A 19,110-nucleotide genomic window follows, 5' to 3' on the forward strand; every position below is an offset into this window, starting at 1 on the left:
TTATAGTTTCGCAAAGTGGAGCAAACCTTCCTCTGCCAGCCCCCTTCCTCATGGGAAGGAAAGGCGCTCCATGAAAGTCTGAGGGTGGCTTGGAGATTGTGCATGGCTTTAAAGTAAAATGCAGCTGCCTGGCTACCGTGTAGCCAGCCTGTAAACAATGGAAGGTCCAGGGATGGGAGAAAGAGGGCCAAGGAGGGCCCTGAAGACAGCAGTGAGAGTCAGTGTGGTGCGGCACTTGGGACTAAAATCTGGCAAACCCGGGTTCAAATCCTCACCCTGCCTGCACGGGTAACCTTGGGCCAATCATTCTCCCTCAGCGTAACCTGCCTCAGAAGATTCTTGAAAGATTAAAATAAAGGAAGGGAGGAGAATGTGTGCTGTCTTGAGGTCACTGGACAGGATAAAATATATTTAATAGATCAATAAGGGGCATGAGTAAGTCCTGGTTTGAGGACAGCTAGAGAGACTCACGACTCAGACAGATTTAGGAACAGCAGATGGAAATACATAACAACCCCATTTGTTTTGCACTCAGATGGGCCTACACTGATTTAAGCTGCAGTGAAACAATTCAATGCAAATAGAAAAATCATCCACCTCACAGAAATCTGTTGAGAATGTACAAGACCAGGCATGTGGGAAAATGCTACATACGTGATTTGAGAACAATTACTCAATTTTTCTAATTGCCACAAAAATGCGGCTGTCTTGTCTTGTGGGAATAGTCACCATTTCAGCAGCACAGCCACCGCCCAGCTGGTGGCCACAGATGGCCCCTCGTGACCCTGCTTTGCTTACCTCGGCTGTTGGCACTCCCTCAGGAGGGCGGCACTGCAGAAGCACTTCCTGATCCAGGGGAACCTCTTTCCCAAGGGGCTCCTGGTCAAAGTTCTTCCTCAGGTCTTTTTTTTTTTAAGAAAGGAAGGAAGAAAGAAAGTACCGAGCATTAGCTGTGGAGTAACTGGAGTAGCTGAAGGGGAGCTAGATGTCAGGACTTCATTGTCAAGTTACAAGGTATTCCATGCCCAGATTTCCCCCCCCTCCACAAGCCATAAAAGTACCGCCATACTGGATCAGTCCACTGCTCTGCTTCTCACAGCACCTGACTCTCATGCAAATCCTCAGGACTAAATTCTGCATCCCACGTCACTTACCTTCCCAGGGCTCTCGTCGCCCATTCTCCACTTTGGGGTCAGGAGGCAATTTTCTTCCAGGCCAGATTGGCCAGGGATCCTGGAGGTTTTCTGCCTTCCTCTGGGCACAGAGCAGGGGTCACTGGGGGGGAGGGTGGAGGGTGGAAGGTAGTTGTGAATTTCGCGTCTTGTGCAGGAGCGAAGGCCTGGCTGTGGGAAGAGCGCAATGTCTGGCAATACATGCCTAGCTAATTTCTTCCCCGGACCTAAGAATGAAAGCAGTGACTGAATTCTTGAACCTTCCTTTCTGGCATTAAGAGTGTGGAAGGAAGATGGGTTTCCCTCCAAAATGAGATGAGGCCCCTATGAATGCTGTTTGGACACAACGTAGAGACAGAACAGTGCAGAGATTTCACTGTCTGAGAGGTGTTTGATTCATGAAAGGAAGCCCCCACTGTGCCTCACTGCAATCCCACTTTATTGTTGTAGGTAAATGCCTCCCTACCTTTTCTCCATAATTTAATGTATGCTATATGAATGATTTCTAGAGCACCCTGAAGGAACAGAGCTAAAGGTGGGGCTTTATCAGTGGGAAGGGATAACATAGAAGGTTACTGGCATGGGACTTGCGGATTAAGTCAAGGGCCTTCTCCCTTTCCCCCCATTCTTCAAGCACTTACTTTCAAGGAAGTCCCTAGCACTTGTGGTTGAGCATCTGTTTGCATGAGTACAAGATGTATCAACACTGAGAAGCCAAAAGAGTGCCAGAGTCAGGGAGGGTCTTGGATCCCTTTTCACTCCCTTTTGACAGCTCATTCTGTAGGATGGCTGTCCTTGGTTTCCCTGCCCTTGGGAACTCTACTCTCCAGCCTTCTCTTGTGTTTGCATCTCAGAATCTTTCCCACAATACTGGGAATGGTGTATGTCAATACAGAAAATGAATATCCTCACCTATGGGCACATAAGACAGTATTAAGCGCCTTAGAAAGAAATGTGACATCCGTTTTGCACCAATATGAAATCAGAACCGGTGCGCTTACGAAAGGTCAGATGAACAAACAAATCCTCAAATTCACCAGTAGGTGGCTCTATACGCCACAGGAAATGCTATCGAGCAATTTTTTTGCCAACATGTTCCACAGAAAATAAATGAGGGTCAAAAGAAATTATTTTCGAGGATGATTATGATGATGACAGTCATGACAATTTGCTATCTTGTTTCATGAGATGGGCTCGACACTGATTAAATCTATCATGGTGTTATCTGTCGGAACACAGTGTGTTCACTAGCTAATGTCCCTTGAACTAATGATTACAACATAATGCAAGTATAAAAATGCTTTCTACACAAATGTGCTAACCCTGTTTACATATGTAGCTGCATTTCCATTTATTTGACAGTACAACCCTCCATCTCAGTGAGAAAGGCAGACTGTAAATAATGTAAATGAAAATAAATTTAACAGTGAGGGATATCATGCCAAAATAAATCTGTTTCTTAAAATACGCACTTTGTAATATAGGATCAAGATTTGCATATCCTCAAAGGTGCTGTTTGCAATTACTGTGCTTTTGGAGTTACATGACCAAAAAGTCAGCTTGATCATCTGCTATATCCTTTGGAGACAACTTTCTCTTACTTAAGTGTCACAGCAAACTTCTTAATTAACAGAAAATGGATTAACTGGTGAAAACTGAATGCTATGCAGACAACCAAGAGTTTAATTTAGGTACCCCACAGCCCTTCAGACCACATGCAATGATGCATCAAGAGTGCCTATCAATGCGTTCCTGAAGATGCTTCCTTGGAAGTAACCTCCACCGGATAGACTTGAGTAGGATTCCTTTCTCTTAAGGTTGCCAGCTCTGGATTCAGCTATCGCTGGAGATTTTTTGGGGGGGAGGGAAGACTGAGGAGGGTGGGGTTTGGGGAGGGAAGGGTCTTCAGTGAGGTATAATGCCACAGAATTCACCTTCCAAAGCAGCCATTTTCTCCAGGTGAAATTATCTCTGTCACATAGAGATCAGTTATAATCCCAGGAGATCTCCAGCTACCACCTGGACGTCGGTAACCCTACTGTCTCTGGATGACTCACTAGTTCATTGCACTGGCTCAATTTACATGTATTTCTCCTCAAGATGCATGATTTACCTGTGGGGTTTTCTACCACTGAGATGTAGCACTCACCAACAGTTTAGATGCCAAAACAATTAAATTCATAGAAGACAGACCCATCAACAACTATTAGCAATGATAGCTAAATGGAATCTATAAGCCCAAAGGAAACATACATTTGAGCACCGGATGCTGGGGAGAAACAACAGCGAAAGGCCAGCGTGTGAGCTTCCCAGAGGTATCTGGCTGGCTATTATTAGAAACGGAGGAATGCTGGACGAAATGGACCCTGTGTGGCGATTCTTATGTCCTTTTCTTAAATGTTTCAAGGCTCAGACTCTGACTTAAGTTGCTCAGGATGCCACCAATGTTCCCTCTAAGCTGTGGAGTCCTGTGAGCAAAAATCCTACTTTGTGAGCTCCTGGCATTAAAATTGTGAGCGAGCCATTTGGCTACTGCATAAATTAGTTTGCTCTGGAGCCATCTTTCCTGAGCTAAGACAAAAATCTATGAGCTGGAGGCTAAAAAACTGTGAGCTAGCTCACACTAACTCAGCTTAGAGGGAACACTGGATGCCACCCTAAGCTAAAGTACATACTGCTAAGTCCACTGAAGTCTATGTGCTTAGAAGGTTGTGGACTCTGCTTGGGAGGGCACTGGATGAATTGTTTGACCGGCCGTGTAGAAGAATATGTGCTGGAACAAGTGGAAGGTAGCGATGGGAACTGCTGAACACGAGACAGAAGCTTTTTAAGGCCAAACCATACATTACATGCAGAGGTAGTGACTTTCCCTAAATACATATATTAGGGTTTCCAGTGCCCAGGTCCCAGCAGGGGTTCCCCTGTTTTGGGGGGCTTCTGCCTGCCACCAGCCAGCTGGCTGGTGGGGGGAGCCCTGACCCCAAACAGCAATGTTGCTGCCCGATGTCCCTGACATGATGTTCCCAATATGATGATGTTGTCCAGAAGTGATGTCATCACACTGGGGATGTTGCACAGTGACGCTCTGGTTGGAGGGCAAAACTCTATGGTTTGAAGCTGGTTTTACCATAGAGTTTTGCCCCAAAACCAAAGCATAGCCACATGACGTCCCTGACATGATGACATCACTTCTGGGTGATGTCATCATGTTGGGGACATCCTGGAATGCCCCCCAAATCCCTCCGCTGGTGCGACAAGGAGACCGGGCAATCCTATATTAAAATGAAAGCAGCCTTGGGAGACTGCCATCAGGAGCAGAGCAATGGCAGGCTGGAAAAGGGTCCTTAATCCTTTCCCCGCTGGCCACCTTTTCTCTCATAATCATTCCAGCACGAGGGCATCAATTTTGATTGGGAAAATCTACATGTGGGATAAAGGGTTAAGAGCTCCCTGCCTCCACGCTACTGTACCAATTAGACACACAGCTTCCCCACGGCTGTTTTTATTATGAAACGGAAAAAAAGGGGGGGGAAACGTTACTTTTCCTACCATTCTATGTATCCAGCTCATTCCTTAATCTTACTCCCATTCTGATCCATTTAGACTCACAGTTTAGAAGAAAAAAAAACAGAATATGAGTGTGCTGAAAGCGTACATGAAACAATAGCTGTCAGTAGAGTTGGTTTTGACTACAGGGAATACTTGTTCTACACCACAGTCCCATAGATAATTTTGGACGTGATAGGTGTACTGATAATGCCACCCGAACATTAGTTTGTAATTGTTCTGTATGTGAACTCCTCAGCACAGGGAAATAGCAGCACTCCCGGCTGAATGGGATTTAGAAGCACACCTTAAGAGTGCTCGAGAATGTTAAATTAAATTTGGCTCGGACACTGGGGATGAAAGGAAGAGGCACCAGAGGCCTGAGAACATTCAGCTAATATTCAAGCCTTCTCCTCCAAAGAGAGAGCTTAACCTATTGATACACAACACAACCACAGTTATGGTAAGGGGATTTTGGAGCTTTTTATATCACGAGGACAGGCACTCAGAATCTCAGATGGCTGCCTTGGGAGCTGTGGTGGAAGTCAGCTGTTAACAAGATGGTGAGGGGTATCAGTAAAAATAATGGCCAAAATTGATCTCCCATTTTCTGCTTCACCCCCACCCCAACAGACAGTAACAATTAAAAAACCCCTTTTTTATATAAGTTCCTGTGATGGACAGGAGGCTGTTCTGCCCCTGAGAGGTAAAACAGCCACTCAGCTGATTTGATACCTGAGCCTATGGGACTACTGCTCCAGCATCCAATCTCCTGGGGGGGCGGGATGGAGGGGGAGGGAATAACCCCCCCCCAGGAGCTGAGCGTCCAGGGCTGCCGGAGGGAAAGTGCAGAAAGAGAAACAGGAAGCAAGGGAGGAGGCAACTGCATGTGTAGCTCTGCCTACTAGTGCGGCAGAATGGCTTAACTCTACCTCTAGGAGAGGACGGAGTTATAAGGCCTGTCTCTGGTGATAAGCAGGCTGGGCAGCTACACGCTTTATCAATTTTATCAATTTGCGATTTTATTGGATTTTAATGAATTTTATGCCCCTGTAAGCCGCCCTGAGCCCGCTTGCGGGGTAGGGCGGGGTAGAAATACCTGAATAAATAAATAAATAAATAAATTTAAGGAGAACTCACCACATAACTTGTACATAAATAAATCTTTGTTGTTTTATTCAAACCTCCTCCGTCAGTGACCTCTGCACTCTTCATGCTCGATATAAAAGTTCCCTCACGGCACCGAACCCAAAGCCTTTACGCCTGCTGCCCTAAGAACATCTTGTAACTGAGGGGAAGGATAAGACCACAGAAAACGAACAGGGTGCCCGGATTCCTCAGAGAGGCAGTGGGGGTTCCCTTGGCCTCAAGAAAGGGCCTGTCACAGTTACTTTCACCTCTGCTCAGGAGCAATGCACTAAAGTGTGAGGGAGGTGAGATTCAGATTTAAATAAACATATATAATCAGCAGCATCTCAGAAACCAACAAGATTTTCAGGGTATAAGCTGCCAAGAGTCAAAGAGTAGGAATGGGGACCTACCCTCTGAAACAACATAGACTCATACGGCCCTTCCTTATACAAAGTCATACCATTGGTCTATTAGCTCCATATTGTCTTCTTAGATTACCATCAGCTTGCCAGGGCAGAGCGAAACACCCTTCCCAACTACCAAATATCTTTTCACTGGAGATACTGAGGACTAAATACATGACCTTTCCTTTTTTTTTTTTTAGAAAAAGAAAAGTAGTCACATATAGAATGAAACATTATGGACATGCTGATAATGTCATAACATGATCTGCAGGGCCAGCCCAAGGTTGTCCTGTGCTCTAGGCGAGCGCAGATGCCAACCTCCCGGCGGGGCCTGGAGATGCGCTCTCGGCGGCGGGGGGGGGAGGAGGAAAGTGGGCTGTGTGTGTGTGGGGAGTCTGGGTCGAGAAAGGCGGCGACGGAGACGGCGACAGCGGCGACAGCAGCGGCAGCGGGCGGGGAGGAGGAGAGCCTGGCACGCAGGGTGGGGGCACCGCTGGCGGCTCCGCGGCAACCCCCGCCGCCCGCACCCCCCCAGCCTGCTTTCTTGTGCAAGGAGGGGGGAGGAAGAGGACAGCCGGGCAGGAGAGGCTGAGAAGGGCAGCGGGGGAAGCAGGGGGCGGGGAGGAAAGCACCACGCGTCCTCCTCCTACAGCCAGGCAGCAGAGCTCCTCCCAGCCCCGCTCCTCCCAGCTGCTGGCCAGGCGTTGGCGCCCCTGCCTCTCCTCCCGCACCCTACCGGCCGGCTCGCGCTCTAGGCGAGCGCCTAGTTCGCCTAGCGGGCGAGCCAGCCATGGGGAAGGGACTACAACTAAGGATAAAGGAAAGTAAAGCACACTAAACTAAAACCCCAAGAGGATGAGATCTTTTTACTGTTAGTAAAAATGTTAGTACAATTAGTTTTAATATCACAATATACTTGTAGAGTTCTTGCTTATAACAATTCGCTATTTATATGTTATTTTGTTCGTTGTTAGGAGAGAAGTCTCTGATCATCTTCTTATTCTTCGCTTCAAAAGGCCATTTTCCAAGTCCTTCTGCCTTTACTTCGGCTTTCTGTCTCTAAAATTGTATACCACTCTGGCAGGTCCAGCACCCTTTTCTGCCGCAGAATCCTCATCCGTTCCCGAGGTAGCAGAGTCACTAGACTTCGTTTCTTCCTCTTTGAACTCTTCGTCTGTCCCCAGCTGACGTCTCAAAAATTCTTTAGCTTTAAAAGTGGAGCCTATCTTCTCTCTTCTATCGTTGATCTTAAAGATGACACCCTCTGGAACCACCCACCTGTACGATATCCCAATAGTTTGAAGAAAAGAAATTAAGTCCTTATAATTTTTCCTCTTTTGTCTAATTTCAAATGAAATGTCCTTTAAGGTTTTGATAGTTACATTTCCCATTTTCAGTGGAGTTGCTGAAGTTGCTTTTAAAATGGCATCTCTGGTTTGTCTTCTTAAAAACCTAACCACTATTTCTCCAGGTAGGTTATTTTTTTAAATGTAATTGGAGTATGCCCTATAGACTGACTCCATTTTGTTTACCAGTTCATCCACTGTTAAATCTACTACTGGAGCGATGATCTCACCAAGCACCCTCTTCAAGTCTTGATGATCCATTTCAGGAACCCCCTAAAACCTGAGAATCATGTTAGCTTTTTCCATCTGTAGCTGCAAAACTCGATTCTCTTGGCAATTCTGCTTCGTTTCCACCTCTCCCAACCTTTTCTTCAACTTCTTGCTTGTGGTGTCTATCTCTTTAATTTTTTCATTTGCCTGCTCCACTTTTTTCTCTGTTTCATTCAGCTGAAGCTGCTGTGCTGCAAAGTTTTTATTCATTACAGTCAATTGCTGGTTAATACCATCGAGTTGCTGCATCACCGGCTTGAGTATATCCACCAGGAGATTGAGGACATCTGCTCCCTCTTCCGGTCTCGGACTCTGACTGCCTGGCTTCGTTTTAAACTTTCTCTGCTGGGCCGCCATCTTTCCCTTTTTGTTTACAGTTTCTACCGCTTCCACACAACTCGGAAAACTCGCCAGACAACTTCGCGATTCAGATAAGTCTCTCAAAACACTTTCGGTTTACTTCCTCCCCTCTCCCCCTTCGTGTCCGTTAGCCGCTCATTCACATAAGAGGTGTCCCTCTTTGCAATCTCTGTTTTCAACCGTGGGGGGGGGGGAGAATCACTTTTCAAACTACTCCATTTTATTCAGAACTCACGTTATTGTCGGTCAGTTTCTCTGACCACGCTCAGTTTTACGCCATTCCGCTCGATCTCCGGCACTTGTCCCGATCACTCCAGCTTATGCCCGAAGGCCACTCAGCGACTGGACCATCGGGGCGGAGGGGAGCCTCAATTTTCCGGCATTATACCATCGAAGAGGCTACCCCTCAAAAGCCCCCTGGCTTGGAGCCTATCACAAAGGCTCCTGGGGGGGGGTGTTACTTGAGGTGGCACCCCTCCAGGCCGCTGGCATGCAAACCGCCCTTCCCTGTCTTGGGAAGAGCATCCGCCATCGCTGTTCCATAGACTGGAAGAATACATGACCTTTCCCACGCAAAGGCTGGTGCTCTGCCACTGAGCCAAGGCCCCTCCCAGGCAACAGAAAAGATAGTTCATCTAATCATTACCAATCTAAGCAGGGTGACTGAAGCCAACATTCTTAGCTAAGTTACGATTAGACAAGCGACTTTTCATCTTCAGTAAAAGCTCACTAAGCAACATTCAAGATCAAGTAAGATCGAGTAAGGGTGTTCCCACCCCCTTCTCTTTCTCACACACACACACACAGGATGAAGAGTTCACATGATGGTATGCAAATATAAACTAGTTCCAGTGTGGTCAAACTTGGTACCCCTGCCTCCTAGTGGAAAGTGGCCAAGACTGGAGTGAGGGTAGGATTGCCAGATCCAGGTTAGGAAACTCTTGGATATTTGTGAGTGGAGCCTGGGGAGGGCAGGGACCTCAGCGGGGTACAATGCCACAGAGTCCACCCTCCAAAGCATCCATTTTCTCCAGGGGAACTGATATCTGTAGTCTGGAGACGAGCTGTGATTCCGGGGGAACCCCAGTTCCTAGTTGGAGGCTGGCATTCTCCACCCCACCCCCCGCAGGCACACAGATGCTGCCTAAATACAAAGCATGGGTTTTAAAAGGGCCCAGTTGACAGATGACACATGCATTCAAGACTTACATGCTATCCGGACATAAGCCCTCCGGCTTTTGGTGGTCCCAGCAGAGCTCCATGCCACACACTGACACCAGTAGTCTTCCAAGCCAAAGAGTTCCTCCACCTGCTGCCGAGAGACTTCGATCTGGACTTCTTTTACAAGGAGCCCTGGAAACAGAAAACACACACACACACAAATGGTTATAGAGTCAGGTGGGTAGCCATGCTGGTCTGATGTAGTAGAACAAAGTTTGAGTCCAGGGGGGCACCTTTAAGACCAACAAAGTTTTATTCAAGGTATAAGCTTTTGTGTGCATGCACTTCTTCAGATACAATGAAATGGAAGTTACCAGTCCATACGTATAGGTAGAGGGTGAGCGGTAAATTAGCATACAACATAATGAAGATGTTAACTCATTCAAGGACCAAACAGGAATAACAATCTTAGTTTATATGGTTACCATTTGTTTGGGTTTAATTGGAGGGGGGGACATAGGGTCTGTTCAGACGGTTCTTTAGAGCCACGCCAGGCATGAGTGCCTGGAAGATTTAAAGGTAATGTCCAGACACAAACATCTGGGAAACATCCCTGTTCCGTGGGCATCCCATTTTGCCACGCTTAGGTGATGTACTTAAAAGAGACCACTTTAAATCTGGAGTTTTTGGGTCCCGACGGGACAACTGTGGACTTTCACCTGTCTGATTGTTCCACCAGTGCGCAATCCTCCAGCTGGGGTGGTCTGATTAGACCATCCTGAGCGGGCACGATTTTAAAAAAATCACTACTCAATATGCACTTAAACACATTTTAAAATGAAGCTGCGGAACCCAGATCCAGCGCCGCGAACACTTCAAATTTTTGAATGACCTGTGAGTTTAAGGACAATCGGTTAATGGGATGGGAGCTGGAGGGAGGATGGATCTTTTGACATGCAAAATAGTCCCTCCAGTCCCTCTCAATGGCAAGGGGGATGGCCGGGACTAATTCAGTCCAGCCCTGCAAGCGTGGGTCAGAACAGAAAATGAAAGAAGAATTTGGTCATGCTTGGGCTGTCCTGTTGGTCAGAATCATGGCTACGCCATCCCTCATGTGGTGCTTTAAACATTTGATTCCATGCACGCACGGATCTACAAAGACGTGCGATCACGCCTATGCGCATGTGCAAAAAGTTTTTTAAAAAACAACCACTGCACGTGCCTCCTTCAGTGGACACTGTCTAGACAATCCACGGTGGAAGCAGCGCACGGTAAGACAATCCACGGTGGAAGCAGCGCACGGTAATCGGGATCAAATTTGAGCCAGCATACTGGTGGGATTAGCTGCCCATCTGAACGTACCCGTAGTGAAATAAATAAATATGTCAAAATTGGAGGCTGATGGGCAGATGCATCCTTAATTGTGGAATGCTGAGTGTAATTAACAGAGACCCTGCCATTTATACTCCATCCTCCTTTCAAGCATGGAGGTGACCTTACAGCATTCTCTTCTTTGAATTGGGGTGATTGGCTGTGTAGAGTATCTCCCCTGTCCCCAGACCCGAGAAATACATTCCAAATCACATTACATTCTAGCTAGTATGGACTGGTAATTTCCCTTTCCCTGTATCGGAAGAAGTATGCATGCACACGAAAGCTTATACCTTGAATAAAACTTTGTTGATCTTAAAGGTGCCTCTGGATCCAAACTTTGTTCTACAAAATGGTTACAGGGTAATCCAGGAGTGTTCGGTACATATGAAATGAAGCTTGTACCGAAGTGGAAAAAGCAGCTCCACAGCAAAAGAAAGACTGAAGGGAAAAAATTGTGACTTTGTGCAAGGGAAATCAGGCCCAACAGTGCAGAGCATTCATGACTTCACACTACAGAGCTCATTGCTATCTAAAGAAAGCGCCTCCCAGTCTAGCTGGTTTGTGTTAACTGAACTTCATTTTATCATTTGATTGAGCTCAGCCAAGCAAATTCCATCTCCCAGGGCATAATGCCCTCATTTGAACTCATGCCAAGTCTTTGTGGTGCCACGATGGGGGCCACAAGAACAGAGGCACTTATTCGGAGGCTCAGCAGTAGAGTATCCCATGGACTGGAAGCAGAACTGCTCTGATCTCCCCAGTTGCTTTGGAAAGACGTTTGCCCAAAGGCATGAAAAGCAAGCTGAGGAAGGGAAATGACCATGTCTTTCCAAGAGAAGTCACACAACTTTATGACATTCCTCGGAAACAGACACCCTTCATGGTTTTGCACCTCTTAAAACCCCTTGTCATCTAAACATAAGAGGCAGATGCCAATCTTTGTTGTGGCCAGGTCACAGTTGGTTCATCAACTCAACTGAACAATGCTACTCATGTGCCTTCATCAAACAGCCCATCACATCATTCAGAAATGCAGCAGATGAAACTTTTATTTGCACAGCGACAAAGTGATGATAACAGCTTCACCTAACACATGTCAGCCTGTCAGTGGTAAAACACATGTCTTACATACAGAAACAGAAGATCCTGGTTTCGATACTTGGTATCTTTGGTTTAAAAAGGTTTCAGGCAGGGTTCTGGGAATGAATCTTGGCCCTCTTGGATAACTGCTGCCAATTAAATGAAAGAGTAATGGGTTAGCTGGCCCAATGGCATGAAAAGTATCAGGCACATGAAACCATTGGTCATAAATACATGAAGGTAGGGTTGCCAGCTCTGCATTGAGAAATGCCTGGAGATTTTTTTAAAACAATTTTTATTTAGGATATATTCACTCAAAATCAACATTTATAATACAGTTTTTATCCTACCCTCCTCCCTCCCCCCCCCGCATGGCTTCCCACAGTGCTACAACCTCCTGCAAAATTCTTAAATTCCTTCTTCCTTCCCTTTAAGTTCAATAGGTAACTAATCTCTTCATATATAAATTTCTCTATTTCTTATTCCATATTGTTAAACTTTAACACTCAATAATTATTAAAGCAAAATAAGTTGTCTCTTACATTCCAATTCTTCTCTAAACTTCCTGTCCGTCTCTTACCACTCTTCCTCCGACGAGGTCTGATTGCACCAATTGTTTAAGTTCTATGCGCTTATCTGGACTGCCTTAGTTTTGCTCCTTGCACTCTTCTTTAAGCTCTTAAATTTATTTTTAAAAGTTCAGTCCTCCTCGAAATGTTGGACGCGAAAACTCTATGATTTTTTAATGTAGAGTAGGCCTTTCTTGCCCACTTCCTGTTGTTCTCAAAATTGCATCCCTGTATCTTCCTGTGCACCGCTTTTCTTGTCCCCCGTCGTTTCCAGACCGTCTGTTCCTTTCTCCAAGTTTTATCTAGGCAGAAACTCTTCTGGCTCCCACGTCACTTCCGCTCTCTAATATTCAGACTCTCACGATTTTAAACGTGGGTTTCTAGTTGTTATCTTCCCAGCCACCGCAGGAATGTAAAACAAAGTTCTACTTTTCATTTTTTCTCCTTTTCTATTAACTTTAAAGCATTTTACTTTGCTCAGTCTTTGTTTAAAGTCATTAAAGACTTATCTGGCTCTCTCCATCCGAGGTTTCAAGGTTCTCCCGGTAAGTTAGAATTGTTACCTTGTTTGTTTACTTTGGTCTTCGCACTGTCTCCTTCAATCCAAATTAAATCCCCTTAGTCCAAGAGATCGGGAAATAGCAACTTTAAGCTGAATTCTCAGCTCGGTGAGCTCCTTTAGTGCTGAATGCAACGCCCGCTCCGAGAGAGGGGATCAAAGTGCAAAACAAGTCTCCTCCGAGGCTTGATTGCACCAATCTCACCTCTCTCTTGGGTCTTGGATGCTTGCCAGACTCTCCCCCTCGCTGGGGAAGGTTGCGTTGGGCTGATTTATAGCCCAAACTGTCAGAAGGAGCCCCTATCCACCCTGCACGATTGCAAGATGCGTCAAATCGCCATTTTCCCCCGACCGGAAGCCGAGAAATACCTGGAGATTTTTGGGGTGGAGCCTGGGAGGGGTGGGGTTTGAGGAATGGAGGGACCTCAGCAGGGTAGAATGCCACAGAGTCCACCTTCCAAAGCCACTATTTTCTCCAGCCATAATCTTGGTAGTCTGAAGATCAATTGTAATTGCAGGTACCACCTGGAAGTTGGCAACCCAAAGCTATCAGTCTATCAAGGTCAGTATTGTCTACTCTGACCAGCAGGAGCTCTCCAGGAGCTCAGACTTTCACATCACCTTTTACATGGCCCTTTTAACTGGAGATATCAGGGACTGAACCTGGGACCCTCTGTGTGCAAAGCAGATGCTCCACCAGTGAGCCATGGCCCCTCCCCAACTTCATATATTCTCTGAGGATAACTTGGCAAACTCATCAGAAAGGAGAACAGGATTTCTGTACCTTTAGCAGCGAATTTCACCAACTTCTCAGCCCTCCATGCAACAAAATAAATTTGCATAGCCTATTGAGCGAGCAGAGGCGTGACCTAACCAGTTTCTGGATGACTTCCCCCCACTGAAGGAGAAGGCTTCTTTTAAAAATCCTATTTCTACTAAGTCTCTTCAACTGCGCTTGACCCAGGAGCCAGAAGAAACTGGTGAGAGAAAAGCCAACATTTTGGAAGACTCACTGTGCCTTTAAATGGCCTCGTCTTCACCTCAGGCAGCTCTTCTTCAGACACTACGGCAGAGTGCCATTTTAGTTTTTTTTTTTAACACAGGAATGAGTCTTGAAGGTATTTTTATGGACTGGGAAAAGATACAATTGTGAGAAGACGTTGGAAGTAAAAAATAGGAGTGGCGTCTTAGTCCCTTAACATGAGAGGATGAGAAGAGGCAGCCCCAGAAAGCAAGCAGCAAATGAAAGGAGGTGAGAATTTTAGACCTTACGAGGAGAGCAGGGTGGCAGGCCCAGCAACACTGATATTTAGGTTAAACAGGCAACTCCTCAAGTGATAAGAGAGGCTATTTTGGGTCAAATGGACTTTCCCCTGTAGCAGAGCAATCTACAGCCACCCAACAGTGAGAGCTCTGACAGAGCCAATAACTACATGCAGCGCTTTCTACCAAAGTGCTGCTATTACTGTAGACTAGACCTTGCCCCATTACACCTTCTGTTTTAGTGCAACCTTAATCGCTTTGCTGTCACATTAAAAATCACAGTCTCAGTTCAGTAAGGCACATAAGCATGTGCTTTAATCTTACTGCATTGATATAGTAAAACCTCACTGCCAATTGTCTGCAAATGAAGAATGAAGCGAGTTGGGTGGCAGTTAAAGCAACTGTTTCCTTCGCCTTCCCCATTATGTCAACTGTCTCATTTGGGAAGGGGGGAATCCCAGTGTCATTAAACTAAAAGGCCTGAGGATGTTTGTGCCCTCAATAAAGATGGCGGCAGCTTTAATGAATATGGTGGATAAGGGGTTTGACTCCAGTAACTCTGCTCTAGAAGTTGCAGCTAGTGCAGAATGCAGCAGCAAGGGTGTTGACGGAGACGTCTGTGAGGGCTCGTATCCACCTGGTGCTACGTGAACTGCACTGGCTGTCTATTGAATTCTGGATCCATTTCAAAGTGCTGGTGCTTACCTTTAAAGCCCTATATGGCCAGGGGCCAGCATACGTATGAGACCGCCTCTTCCCAGATGAGCCCCGGAAGGCACTGAGGTCCACAAATCAACATCTGTTAGTGGTCCCTGGCCCCAGGGACGTCTGACTGGCCTTTCTCAGCCCTGGCCCCTGTCTGGTGGAATGAGCTTCTGTATGAGATCAGGGCCCTGCGGAACGTACTGCAATTCCGCAGGGCCTACAAGACAGAGCTCTTCCGCTGGGAATTTGGTTGAGGCAGCAGATGTCCCCCTCCCCCCCCAGCTTCTGTGGGCCAGGTTTTCTGGCCAATTGTCCACCAGTGGCCTGATCTTGATTGGTCATCTGATTACCTCTATGTTTACACAGTATTTTACGATATTTTATGTGTAAATTGTTATTTTAATAGTATTTTAATTGTATTATTTAACTGCTGTACACCACCCTGAGCCCATTTGGGGAGGGCGGTATATAAATCTAATAAAATAAATAAATAAACAGTTGTCATTTCAAATTACTTTATGTGGGGTCTACGCTGACCTGGATAGCCTAGGCTAGCCCGATCTCATCAGATCTTGGAAGTCGGCCTTGGCTAGTATTTGGAATGGAGACCTCCAAGGAATACCAGGGTTGTGACCAGTGTTCCCTCTAAACTGAGTTAGTGTGAGCTAGCTCACAATTTGTCAGCCTCTGGCTCACACATTTTTGTCTTGGCTCAGGAAGGATGGCTCCAGAGCAAACTAAATTTATGCAGTAGCCAAATCGCTCACTTACAACTTTAATGCCAGTAGCTCACAAAGTAGAAATTTTGCTCACAAGACTCCACAGCTTAGAGGGAACATTGGTTGTGACCCAGAGGCAGGCAATGGCAAACCACCTCTGAAATATCTCTTGCTTTATAAATAAGTCTAGCTTGCCACATAGTGGTGCCTAATGCTAAAAGAGCTAAAACCTCTGGCTGCCAGACAATCTTAGGATCTCCTGGCTATTCTACACACAATGCATCATCATAATCAAAGTGGACTCTGGGAAGCTGCCATCTGATTAATAAGAACAGGTCTAAAAATCCCTGCCTCATCATACTTCAATGCATCCACTCAAATTCTAAACTAACAGGAGTGGTCCACTCTATGAGTAAATGTTTGGCCCACACAATGAAATTGCTGCTTACTTTCCAAGGCCTGACCAAAGACTTGCTGTGTCTAGAAACGGTTGGATTACAAACTGATTCTCTTATCTACACCTGTTCTGTTAATACTGCTGCATCTACAGGGCATACATAAACTATGAACTACAAGCGTAAATCAGCTTTATATTGCTGGCCTAATCTTCCCCTCAAAGAATCCTGGGAACCTCAAAGAATCTTCAGCAATTCCTTTCTCCCCCTTCACTGAACTATACTTTTCCACGGTCCCCCCGGTAAAAGGGAATGAAAGTAGCTAACATCTGTAATACTGTTTACCCTTGTCCATAGTATGCTTTTAAGTTTATCCTGTCTATAGTACGTCGTCATTTTCTTCTCGGACTCAGCAGTTAGTTGAGGTCTGAAGCAGAGAGTAGAAGCTCAATAACAAGGAGTAAACAGGTTGTTGGGAGAGGGAGAGGGACTGATAAAGTGGATTCTCATGGGAGGGAAATACAGAATGCACAAGTTAAGAATGAAGGCGTGGGAGGGAGACTAAGAGCAATAAACTCCTCCAGAACACCCAGAGTCAGTCTTCATCTTGAAGACAGGACACTTGTTTCTTTTTGGACAATGAATTGCCCTTTTGAACCACAATTGTACATCAGAAGTGATAAGTGTGTGTGTGTATTCTATGCCGAGTTCTTTGAGCAGGGTGCCATGGTTTCAGATAACAATGCCATCCGGTCAGAGATAAAAAGATACACAATTTCCTGAGTACTCCTTGAAATTAGCCCAGTGGTTCTTAACCTTTAACCCTCTACTGTCCAAGTGTGCAACATCATCCTCAAACACCCTCAAACACTCCAAGTCAAAAGTAAAAAACTAGGACATAAAAAACAGCACTTCAGAGAAGGCAACTTCATGCAAGTATATTTGTGATTTTTTTACACACAGACACACAAACATTCAATTGAGATTCTTCCATCAGCCAACTCCTTAATGTTAGGTGTGATGTTAGTAGAGATCTTGAGCCTCAAGTCTCTGCTGTCTAACACCGCAAATCCTGCTATTAGTCCTGAATGCCCCCAATACTTGTACATGGCCACCTGGGGTGTGTGAGAGAGGCATATCAGCATGTTCTGACTGGCACGAAGCCCTTGTTTCCCTCACTGCCCCCACTACATGCCTCCGCCTCACTCTTTTGCTCTCCTGCCTCTCGGAATCACTTCCTAACACATCTGGTCCCTTTAGCTGCTGTGACAGTAACACAGTCGGGATAGCAAGAATATGCGGCAAGTGGTCTTCGGGGAGAGCGTAGCCTCTTGCAAATCCATTTGATATTCATGCTGGCAACTTCTATCCTAATTAAATAATTTAGTCCTCGAAGGCACTTAATATGGACTTTTGCACAAGTTCAACAGTGCAGCATGGACTTATTTAATGGGAGCTTTAATTATAGTTATATATTCATTCTGGTTTTACTTTTTTTTAAAGAAGAACTGAGCCTACAAATGAGGGGGAGAGAGAAAGAAAGTTGTTGCCTGTTGGGAACTAGTTACATGTCTTGCAGGAATTTCTCACTAATGAAGACTCAAGGAGGCCCAATTCTTTCTATGGTTTATTCTTTAAAAAAATATCACAGCCAAAGACAGACATCTGCCTTCAATGATCCCTAACAGCAGGATTAACTGGATGTGTATCCTGACAAGAGACCAGATTTTGTAATCTATTTTTTTCAAGACAGATTCCAGTTTCTATTCCAGCTCTGATCTCCTAACTCTTGTTGACTTGAAGGTCAACTGCATGGATTCCTCTTGAAATCTTGTGAATACAGTCAGCTCAAAAGGATTTTTAACACATAATCCAAGAAGAAAGTAGGAGGAGTTTACTGAATATTGTATACGTACACCTCCCCCTTCTCACTGAATTTAAAGCCAAGTAACACCATTCATTTCCCAGTCATAGAAACACTCCTGCAAACAGTCCCCCATGCACGTATGACATGTGAATGCATTATGCATGTTGTGTGAACCCCTCTCACCTTGTGTACCGCAGGACTCCAGGAGCGGACTTCACAATGCCCAGGTTGTTCAGGAAAATAGGGTTGCACTTACATGTAACTGTTGCTCATTATCTTCTGTGTAGGCAGACATGGGGGACTGCACATGAGCAGGCCTGCTGTTGGAGAGGTTTTTACAGCTAAGAGCATCCAGGGGTGCTGCACGCCAGAGCTACAGTCTTAGTTCCCACCCAGGAACCACGTGCTCCTGCGCTGCAGCACCCCCACCCTCAGTACCTCTAGCACCACAGAAGCAAGAGCGTGCAGCATGGCAGGAGGGACGGTATGTGTGCCTGCACAGAAGATACTCAATGAACAACAGTTACACGCAGTGTTCCCTCTAAGCTGAGTTAGTGTGAGCTAGCTCACAGATTTTTAGCCCCCAGCTCACAGATTTTTGTCTTAGCTCAGGAAGGGTGGCTCCAGAGCAAGCTAATTTATGCAGTATCCAAATCACTCGCTCACAACTTTAATGCCAGCAGCTCACAAAGACTCCACAGCTTAGAGGGAACATTTGCTTAGAATTTGTTAGAATATTTGTTAGAATATTTGTTAGAATATTTGCTCACAAGACTCCACAGCTTAGAGGGAACATTGGTTACATGTAAGTGCAACCCTGTTTTCACCATCAATCTTCTGTGCAGTCCCACATGGGGATTCTAGCAAGCTAAGCCACAGGCAGTGGGGCATGTTCACCTCATTTGAACATAGACTGAAGCACCAACTTCCCCACTTAAGCCTCTTGTCTTGCATGCAGATCCAAGGTGCAATGGTGTCCCTGCCCAGCCCAGCCCAGCCCAGACTGGACCAGGTGGGGCCCCCTCCTGGCGGGGGCAACCTGAGACGTGGGAGGCACCCACTACCATCCTGGAGCCCCCGCAACAGCCGGCAATGGGGAAGACCTGGGGGGGCTCCCCTGGGCGAGCAGTGCCCCAATCTGCCTGTGGCACTCACCAGGAGGAAGGAGACGGTAGCGGGCAGTGCAAGC

At 46.0% G+C, this 19,110-nt stretch overlaps 1 protein-coding gene across 1 annotated transcript in view; it reads right to left on the reverse strand.

Annotated features, from left to right (window-relative positions):
* Nucleotides 1–19,110, reverse strand: part of UNC5B (unc-5 netrin receptor B) — a 245,701-nt gene that overhangs the window by 43,077 nt on the left and 183,514 nt on the right. The window contains exons 3-4 of the mRNA XM_015422893.1: nt 9,439–9,582; nt 799–902 (exon numbers count right to left, since the gene is read on the reverse strand). Coding sequence (XP_015278379.1) covers nt 799–902; nt 9,439–9,582 — 248 coding nt within the window. The remainder of the gene's footprint in view (nt 1–798; nt 903–9,438; nt 9,583–19,110) is intronic.

The sequence above is a fragment of the Gekko japonicus genome, unplaced genomic scaffold, assembly GCF_001447785.1.
Source record: "Gekko japonicus isolate JY-2015 unplaced genomic scaffold, Gekko_japonicus_V1.1 scaffold49, whole genome shotgun sequence".
In the NCBI taxonomy this organism is placed as follows: Eukaryota; Metazoa; Chordata; class Lepidosauria; order Squamata; family Gekkonidae; genus Gekko; species Gekko japonicus.